Source organism: Ipomoea triloba, chromosome 11 (genome assembly GCF_003576645.1).
Source record: "Ipomoea triloba cultivar NCNSP0323 chromosome 11, ASM357664v1".
NCBI classification, from domain to species: domain Eukaryota; kingdom Viridiplantae; phylum Streptophyta; class Magnoliopsida; order Solanales; family Convolvulaceae; genus Ipomoea; species Ipomoea triloba.
Window position 1 is genome coordinate 8,736,884 of NC_044926.1, and position 9,983 is coordinate 8,746,866.

Below are 9,983 nucleotides of genomic sequence, written 5' to 3' on the forward strand. Positions count from 1 at the left end.
ACCACCACCCCCGTCACACAAGCTTCTTCCTCCCTCCTTCCGTTTTCTTCTCCTTTTAATAAAATTATATATACTTTTGGGGGGGGGGGGGGGGGTGAAATGTCCATTTCCCTCACTTGTTATGTCTTGTATACTGGTTTAGTTAATTTTAGGACAATCCAAAATGAAATGTTGTGAATTTGTATTATTTAAATGTAAACTAATGATTAAGAATTAATTCTCTAATAATTTTTAAATTAACATACATATTGTATACATTCTCCATAATAAGTTATGTTCATTTTTTAAAAATATAAAATGAGAAATAGCTACTGAATATAACATTTCAATTTTCAAACAATTAAGGATAAGTAGCCTTACAAGAAATTATAGCATAATCTTATAAAAATTACTTTTGGTTTGAACCTATGAACAACTCCAATGAGAGTTTCTCTACAACTATTGAACTTGCTCTAACACAGCTGAAATGTGGCATGTTTGGCGCGCAAACATTGCTGATGAGTAGACCTAGGAAAGGATCAAAGCAAAAAAATAGTAGGCGCGAATCTTTTTCTTTTTATTTTTGTGACGCTTCAAGAGATTATTGGTTGAAAAGAGCCCATATTAATCAATTATCAAATTGGTTCCGAAAATCAAGACTGGGGCTTTTTGATGGGTTGGAAGCACAAGAGATTGGTTGCGTGTACACCCACGCATGCAATAATACATACAAATGCAAGCATGACAAGGAGCACTAATTACTAAAAGCACCCAAAATGAGACTCATACTCCAATTGCTTTATATATGATAAGTCACGATAACCACAGCCAAAGTTATTGGCAACTTTTGAAGCCATGCTATCCTTTCTGCACCCGCACTGGCTTCCGTGAATGCTGAATCTCTCCCAACTGGTCAAACAATGAGGTGGTTCGGTGGTTTGGTATTTATGTAATATGTTGGATGACCTAGGTTCGAATCCTTGCAAGATAAATAGTGGATTAATTCTTTGGGGGTGACCCCAGCCCAGGTGGTAAGAGAGATCCACCTACAACTGAGAAGTCGTAGGTTCGAATCTCAAACCTCTGGGTTTGAGCTGGTCAGCTATGGGTAATCTAGGCTGGTTTACCCCTGTGATCCTTTGCCGGCTACGGTCACAGGATGAGGAATAAACCTCATAAAAATTAAAAGGGGCTTTTGAATAATCACCAAACAAAAATATGCGTCACCAAGCAATATTGAAGAATCCACACAATCGAAGTATATAAAAAAAATGTTTTCATGATGCAAAGCTATCGTACAAAATCTTATCACCTACATTAAGAAGAGTTTAAGTGTTCAACCATCATCACCATCATCTTCCCTGGCTGATGCATCAAAAAAATTAAAGATATGACATATCAAAGATTCTTTCAACATTTCGTATACACACAGCAATTCACCAACAGAAAGTGCATAATACAACTTTAACACAAGAAAAAGCCAGGAAAGAATTATGCATCCATAGAAGATACAATTTGGCTGCTGTACTACTGAATTTATATTGGCTTCATGATGAAAAAATTAGTACACCGTATATATAATCCTATTGAAGTGAGTAAAGAACATTACTTGGGTACATATGAAATTGTAGTTTCACTAAAGTTAGTTGCACCTATAATGACTATACTTCTGTCCATTCAATGCTATGGGGACCTAGTAAATCTCATGAAGCCCTAGCGTCGAGTCAGCAGCACCAACAATCCAAGACTTAATCTGTATACCGTAGTGAGTGGCAGCTTGCTGTGTCCTGCACCTTCTCCTTTTTCGTGGTCTATGGTTGGAATTTTGGAAATGACTGCACAACCCTGTCAAGGGCATATACAACACATTCTGCCAGTGGACATACAGCTTCTACCCAGCAAAAGCACTGACAACTGGCCTATATATAGGTCACTGGATTAATATATAAAACCTCTAATTAAGTCTCATTACATATTTCACAATTTGAGATCATATATATCAGTGCCAAGTAGTAATCTAGAAAGATAATGATATGTTACCACACTGCCTATTCGAGACATCAATTATAGTAATCCATGCTAGTCAATATAAATGCCTAGAGTGTTATTAAACAGAACACCTCAATCTCAACTTTTAAACATTACAACCTTTTGTTAGTTGTAACTAAAGGTTTGACATGTAATTTTAATCGCATTAGAGTGCATAGAGATTTCAAAAACAAGACAATTGAAGTTAGTTCATTGCACAAAAAGGCCAAGTTAACCAGCCACAAATGCAGTGATCTGGGAGAAACAGTATAGGTATAGCCATTAGGGAATGGAGTTTTAGAAGCATTAACTGGAAAAGAATAGGTGGCTTGCATTAGAAAGTATTTAGTGTTTACATGAAAATAATTTCTTGGGAGAATTTATTCCTCAAATTTGAAAAACATAGTTTATCTTGTTTGGTTGATGGGAGAATTTATTCCAAGGAAAATGAATTTCTCAAATTTGGGGAAAATGAATTCCTTAGTCTCCTTAGGTATTTTAGGGTATTTTCCATACTTTTTCGGAGAAAAGATACAACTTGGAATTCTTATATTACCCCACATATCTTTATTATGTAGGGGCATTTGAGTCTTTATACTAATTATTCCAACAACTTATTTCCCACCAACCAACCAAAATGAAATCAATATTCCAAGTAATTTCTTTACCATGGAATTTAAATTCAACTCCCCCTCAATTCTTTTTCACAAACCAAATGGATTAGTGTTTCGATCATTTTGCCTATATACAGGAAGACCTTTATCCTAAAACATCCTCCATTTATTTTAGTACCAAGGAATATAATTACACTGGTATAAGATATGACCAAAAGAAACATACCTCATACAATCTTAAGTCTTTCAGAGAATTTCTACCACCCCTCAAGTTGTTGGCCGTGTCATTGTAGATGAACCACGTCCCATGGGAATAACATTAGGAAGGCCATCGATTGAATCTTCCTCTTCTATAGGTACTATAAAATCCAAAAGTCAAAATAGAAGTCAACACAATGGAGAAGATTAATAGCAGATATTAAAATCATTCAAGTTTTAGATGATTAAATGAGTAAAAGTGTATTGCAATCATGATGAGTAATAAATAGTTACCATGGACCCAAATAAATTACTCAGACCAAGTTTACAAAATAAAAGTAAAAATGAGAAAATCACCCCCTAATTCCTATGACATTATGCTTCTCAAAAACAAGTCTTCCTTTTTCTTTTATTTCCCCTCTTTTTAGGATTAAAATTAGAAAGCATCAACATATTTCCCAAACTAAATAGATTTACTATCCTGCGAATGGCAGACAGAATGAGGGAGACTTTAAGCAATTTAAATACATATTATAGAATCATAGCTGTCAAGGATAGTGTGTAGTGTATGGAGTAATAAATGTCTTCCCTATATAGTAGGGTAGACTTTTAGTTATGGTGGAGTACATCATCAAACCAGTTTACCTGATATGTCTTCTCCAGCATTTACCCCAGCAATTCCAATGCAAGAGAACAAGGAATTTTCATCTATCTTCAACTGTTCATAGGCAACATATACGTCTTCAATAGTGGCAGCTTCATATAGTGAAGTCAGCTCTTTAATACATGAGATGTCCTGAGAAGAGAAGGAAAAAGTATTAAAAACCTGAAGTAAAGCAACAAGTTCACTATTCAGGTGATAACATGTAATTACCTAATTTCTCCCATTACACAAAAAAAATAGAAGTAGAAACAAAGATGTGTTACTTCACCTTCCTGGGAACTGATGCAGCTTGCAAATGAGCTAACAACCCAAGCCAATAAGCATTTGATTTTATCTCAGCTTCATGTCTCATGAGCAATGTTCGCCTTGCCTACAGGGAAAAAAGAATCATAACTTTAAGAAATGCCAGTCACAATAATTTTTTTCTTTTTAAATATAAAATCATATATTAAGAAGCATTGAGCTAGTTAAAGAGTAAAAAGTATATCCTACTACAAGAAGCAAATTAAATACGATTATTCTCTGCATTTGACTGCTTAAAATGTGATGAAAATCCTAACAGCTTCACAAATTTATCTCCAAAAATACCAAAAGAAGAAGCAACCTTGGCTAAGAAGCACACCCTAAATTCTAGAGAAAATTTTGTGAGGAAACTAACCCGATCCAGCTCCCTCGGTGTAATCCTGTTGCTATGCAAACCTCTTAGGACATTTTTGCAAGCGTCAACAGCTTTATGGACCTGTATGTACATCACCATCCTAAACAAGTTAGAAAATAAATGGGCAAAGCAATCTATGATAAAATAAATGTTAAGTTCACACCTTACTGGGGGTTGATGTCACTGAAATCACATACCACCCAAGCTTCAGGCTATCAAACAGGTTTAGTTCAAATGAAACATCATATGTTAATCCAAGAGAATCCCTGACTGTTGTAAAAAGCCTGCATGAAGAGCATGGAAAATTCAGGTAGTTGCTTCCAGTGCAGAGGAATACAAGAAAATGTTTGGGAATGTAAGTTGAACTTTTTACTGCAGGCATCTTCTGAATAGCCATGGTACAATATGTTATGCTTACTGGCAAGCTAAGCAGTGCATAACACAATACCCACACACAAACATAAACTCGAAATAAGAAAGCCCAAATTGATCTAATTATTCCAACCATGGAAAGAAGATTACCTGGAGTTTATTACTTCAGCCAATAAACCCATAGTGATGGCAAAGAACAATGGATGAGTGTGAAATCTTCCTTGGAGGCCATTTTCCACATTCTCCAGTTTGTTGGATTGTTCCCCAGATTTTAGTTGCTCACCTGAAAAACAATTTATTACCATTGTAAAACCTTTCATCTACAGGCTCTAACACTTGGTCAAAAAACCTAAACGAATAAAGACACAACAGGTAGTCCTTCTCTGAGTGCTAATTTGGTAGCCTAGATGCCCACTTAGAAAAAGGGTTAAAAACTATAGAACTCACCATTGTAAGTGGAAGCATTACTAACATACTCAAAAAGATCCTTCCCCTCAAAAGTAAATCCCCAACGGTTTGGGGCAGGACCTGCAATATAAGCACAGGCTCTCTCATCTGTGTCCTTCAAGAATACCTGAAAAGCAATAAGTCAATATGTCTGAAGAAATATTTAATGCACAAAGGAATCATTTAATGCGCAATACATCAAATTATACAACCAAGGGACACTTAGAAAGCTAAAAGAACAGGAGCAACACCATCCCATCCAAAGAAATGTTTTCTCACTTGTTGATGCTGCAAATCAGGAGATGGTCTAAATATGATTGGGTTGTATTTCTGTGCTCTCTCGAAACCTCTTGTCGCTCTAACTGTTCCCAAATAGTCAAGGATACATGACTCAATATCCTCCTCTGAGAAGTCCCCAACGATAGACACCTAATGAATAAATTTAGCAACATCAAGACGAGAATCACTGCCATATGGATCTTCACAATAAAGCATCCAATAGCTTTCACTTTTCTTCAAGAACATACAAAAACAACAAACCTCCATATTGTCGCAGACAAACTGATTCATCACAGCATCTTTTACACTTTCCAAAGTCAAGTTTTGTAATGAATGTGGTGTTGGCTCAACAAAGCGCTCATCTCCATTCAACATAGCTAGCATGAGCTTATGTGCAGTTGCACGTTCTAGACTTTTTGGAATAGACCGATAATATGACAAATATAACTGCCGTGCTCTATCAAATGCATCATCTAGCCAAACGCTATGCTGCAAATAATTAATTTGAAAATGATTAGGATGTGACTATAATATAAAAATGTGGCCTCATGGCAGATAAAAGCACCAGCACTAGCAGTTATAGCCCACAAAAATCCAACTATGGGAAGTGAAATAATGACATCTTTTATTTGTACAAGCATAAGATGGAACAGATTCACAACATGAAGGATTGGTATAAGGTTAACTGAATAGCCTTTTGCAACTCCTATTAAACCCAAAATTGACTCAAGGGGCAGGATGTGATGTATGCTAGAAAGGGAGGATGATCAAACAACATAATCGCCTATGCATATTAATGATGTGTTATACTCGTGCCTCAGAGTTCTAGAAAAGACTCCGGTGCAATTACCTCAAGTACCATATGAAGTAACTGGAAGGCAGCACGCATCCCATCATCTCTCAAAGTGAATCGGAACTCCATGCAGATAAATTCTTCTGTTGACTCCAGTGAACAATTTATCAGGTGATTTACACAGAAAAGTTCCACCTGGAGAGATATTAAACATCAGGAAAATATGCATTGAGGAAATTCAAGTGCAGTTCACAAGGGCATAAATAACACAAGAATGCAATGATATTAAGACACTTGCTCTACTCATAAATTCCCCAACCCCACAGAAAGACACTCCCATCAAACAGAAAATAGCAGGCCATAAATACAAAGGCAAGGAAAAAAGAAATAATTTCACCATCACCTGTTCTCGTGAGAAGTTTCCAACACGACCACCCTCACTTAGAGTCCGCACACCCACAATAACAGCTCCCTTTTCATCGGGAGTTTCAGCTGCACGGCCACCACCAACGATGAGCCGCATAACTCCACAATTCGCTTCATTTTTGGATATCTATCAACCAAAATGCAATTCTTTTATTAAAAAATGATACAGTCCATACTGCAGCGATATTCAAACAGTAGATAATTGAGATTTGAGAGCTTCCATAAGAAATTGCAGCTAACAGCCAAGACAACCATATACAAATGTTAAGATGCAATGTGCAAACTTTTTTAACTATTGCCTAACAATTCATCCACATCCACATAATTGAATGGCATTCAACTAATATTCCATAAACTGAACATTGTTTGAAATTACTTTAGATGAGCTCTGGAAACAATCCCCTATGGTAACAATGAAATAGTGAAACCAAATATAAGTTCTCATTGATACCAGAACAGAAAAAGTTACATAGCAGTGTTGAGCAGGAAACAAAAATAAATTCAAAGAAAACACACCTTGTAATTTACAGGAATTCCATTTGAAAGGCGCCGCTGAACGATACCTGTTTCCTTGTCATACAGTTTTGTATCATTTACATCTGGACTGATGGTTACAAATGATGGTTTTGAATTCAACCTAAGTTCTTGCAGCTGTGTTGAGGCAATCAATTCCTTTGGTACCTCAAGCTACACAAGTCCAGAAATAAAATAGAAGTCAATAAAGCAAGTGCAAATAAAAGAATCCATTTATTTGGGGTTTATTTTCAAATCCTCCCCCCTTCCCTAGTCTCTACCACCCTTGCAGTAGGGCACAAGTGCATGTGTATATATGCTGCGTGCACACACGCACATATCACATTGCATGTATATTACAAGAAAAAAGCTCTTAAGAATAGGCACCTCTGGTTCTGGGTCTATGTGTTCCTTCATACCGTCTTCAATTGCAGCTGTTATCTCATCTGCTGTTATCTCGAATTCCATTTCTCCTGCTCCATCAATGTGCACCTTCTTTGGGACACAAGCAACAATTGCAGCAGGAGGGGGTGCAGATGGTTTTCCAAAATCAGATATGAATTCCAATACCTTTGCACCAGCAGAATTAACCTGAGACAAATGTTCAAGGATGAAGATTTCTTTGAAAACATCAATAACAATATCTTCACAAAGTAAAACCAGCCTACACACACACACACACAAAGTGGTGAAAATGGTCCCTATTCATTATGAGACCACTAAAGTACTAAAGTAACAAAAAAAAAACGACCCTTGTGCCCAAAGTAACAAAAACAGTTTCTGCCTCTAATTTTTCATTGAGAAAAACATTAACTATTATATGTATGTTAGTGGCTTTTTAACTAAAAAATCATACAATTAAATACTAAACATTAATTTAATTTAGATAATATAAAATTACAACAATTGTATAGTTGATTGTCCTACAAATTAAAATTACCTCCTCAAGAGTAACTGTTCCAGCTATCTCAAGTAGACTCTCATGGCCTTGCCTTTGATCCATCACAGTATGGCCAAGTGCATCACTCTCCATAATGAAATCCAGATTATCCACAGATGAAACATTATCAATCATAGCCGCTAACTGTTCACTATCTTTAATTAGTGCTTCCAAATAGCGAGCTAATTCACCTTTTGTGACACCAAATTCTTTGAGCCTCCGGACCTTGTTGCAGAAAAATGAAGTGAATAGCAGAACAAATGGAGGCAAGTTTTACAATACTGACAAACAATTTAAGCATTATAAAGAAAGATACGTCTTCATTTTAAAATACTTAAAATAAAATAGAAAAAAAAATACTGTTGACCAAACAGGTGCATTGGTCTGATTTTCAAGAAAATGCTAGTACCAAACTAAAAGAATAGAACAAACCTCCTGCACAGCAACTTTAATTGCACTCCGCCAATTTTTGGGTTCAGAAGTCACTGTAAGAGTGGTCACAGTGCATCCTTCCCTTCCAGAATCACTATGATCCAGTTCTACTGATGTGAATGGGGGATTTGAACTCTGAAAAGTTCCTCCAATTAGCAGAAGACAAAGACAAGCACATATCCAGTAAGATTAAAAGTACAAACCAGAACCAGATTCTCTCTAAACCAAAGATATATTAACTCTTTAAAATAATACTTCTTTAACAAAAATTATGATTAAGGGAAAAAACAAAAGGACGCCCTTCAACAAGTAGCACAACAAATAGTGGATTGTCTTTCTTGTTATCAAATTAGGTCACTTGAACTTGTTAGAAGTCATATGATATTTAACAAGATAGTAATTTCAACATTATTCAATATGACCCAATGAAAACAAGTTTGCTTCAGTGCAATAATTGCAATATTAGATCTTAATAACAGCAAATCAAGAGCAAAACTTTTCAAATAAATCCACTGCACCTTGTATCTTGTGTTAATGCGAAAATGCAAAGCAGAAAGAAATATTCTCTTCATCAACACATTCCGCAGATCAGCATATGTTCGGACCTTGTTCACTGGAATCTGGAAGGAAGAAAGTGCAACAGTTTAGACAACTCATGCTTCTTTTGTGCATAAATAAATATTTGTATCTATATAGATTCTTTAATTTAAAAGACTAAACAAATAAGCAAATTACCATGCCTGTTTTGTACCTTACAGAACATATTGATAGAGAAATTCTGAAGCAATTCATGCTGAAATATCTGTGGAGGCTTTACATATTCATTGCTACCGGGAAGGCACCAATTATGTTGTACAGGAGGCCGAACAGCATGTCTCTCCTTCCTAAAAGGTTTAGATTGCTCAATGGAGACAGAGGACCTTTCATGAGATGTATTTCCAGCCAAACCTACTGACAATTTCGGGACAAGGAAACTTGCCATTGCACCAAATGCACTTGGTGTAGGTGCAGCACCTGCCCCATTTTCCATGTTACTCTGCCCACCAGTCTGCCCAAAAACAGCCTGCAGAATACTTGCGGTGTAACTACTAAGTAAACAATTATATGGTAAAAGCATGAGATGTATGAGGTGAACAAATTCCTAATCTGCATGCATGTGTGAAGAACAATACGTACTTCAATATGGTCAACTGTCTTGGGAATGTTATCTATATCTCCCACAATGTACAATGTGGCATTTGCAGGAAAATACCAACGCTCATGGAATTTTCTGATTTTATCAGCATCCCATTTCTTAATCTGCTCTTCCAATCCAATTGGGAACCTTTCACTCAGCTTGTTCTCCGAATGCAAGTGTTGTAACAACTGCAGTTTAAAAAAGCAATAATAAGAAATAGATTAAAATTATTCAATGATTTGACAAAGGAGCAGAAAGTAGGCTGTGAAAATATCCTCTGATAAAATACCTGGCAATCAACACGATACTCAATTGTATTCATCATTTGCAGCTCTGATAATATTGCTCGTCTTTCTTTCTCAACTCGTGAAGCAAGAAATTTAGGGTGGAAAGCTATCTACAAATTAAGAAGAAAAAAAAAAAAACAAAAACAAAAACAAACAAACAAACAAAAAAAAAAAAA

The 9,983-nt window shown here is 36.0% G+C and overlaps 1 protein-coding gene across 1 annotated transcript in view; it reads right to left on the reverse strand.

Annotated features, from left to right (window-relative positions):
- Window positions 1-1,370: 1,370 nt before the first annotated feature.
- The window catches only part of LOC115997439 (stromal processing peptidase, chloroplastic), a 12,896-nt gene continuing 4,283 nt past the window's right edge, over window positions 1,371-9,983 (reverse strand). The window contains exons 6-25 of the mRNA XM_031236991.1: window positions 9,810-9,917; window positions 9,520-9,708; window positions 9,095-9,406; window positions 8,862-8,963; window positions 8,344-8,478; window positions 7,912-8,136; window positions 7,359-7,562; window positions 6,975-7,145; window positions 6,436-6,585; window positions 6,090-6,227; window positions 5,501-5,728; window positions 5,240-5,389; window positions 4,961-5,087; window positions 4,664-4,796; window positions 4,305-4,425; window positions 4,142-4,222; window positions 3,752-3,853; window positions 3,465-3,615; window positions 2,848-2,980; window positions 1,371-1,898 (exon numbers count right to left, since the gene is read on the reverse strand). Of these exons, the coding sequence (XP_031092851.1) occupies window positions 2,889-2,980; window positions 3,465-3,615; window positions 3,752-3,853; window positions 4,142-4,222; window positions 4,305-4,425; window positions 4,664-4,796; window positions 4,961-5,087; window positions 5,240-5,389; window positions 5,501-5,728; window positions 6,090-6,227; window positions 6,436-6,585; window positions 6,975-7,145; window positions 7,359-7,562; window positions 7,912-8,136; window positions 8,344-8,478; window positions 8,862-8,963; window positions 9,095-9,406; window positions 9,520-9,708; window positions 9,810-9,917 (2,919 nt within the window). The 3' untranslated portion in view covers window positions 1,371-1,898; window positions 2,848-2,888. The remainder of the gene's footprint in view (window positions 1,899-2,847; window positions 2,981-3,464; window positions 3,616-3,751; window positions 3,854-4,141; window positions 4,223-4,304; window positions 4,426-4,663; window positions 4,797-4,960; window positions 5,088-5,239; window positions 5,390-5,500; window positions 5,729-6,089; window positions 6,228-6,435; window positions 6,586-6,974; window positions 7,146-7,358; window positions 7,563-7,911; window positions 8,137-8,343; window positions 8,479-8,861; window positions 8,964-9,094; window positions 9,407-9,519; window positions 9,709-9,809; window positions 9,918-9,983) is intronic.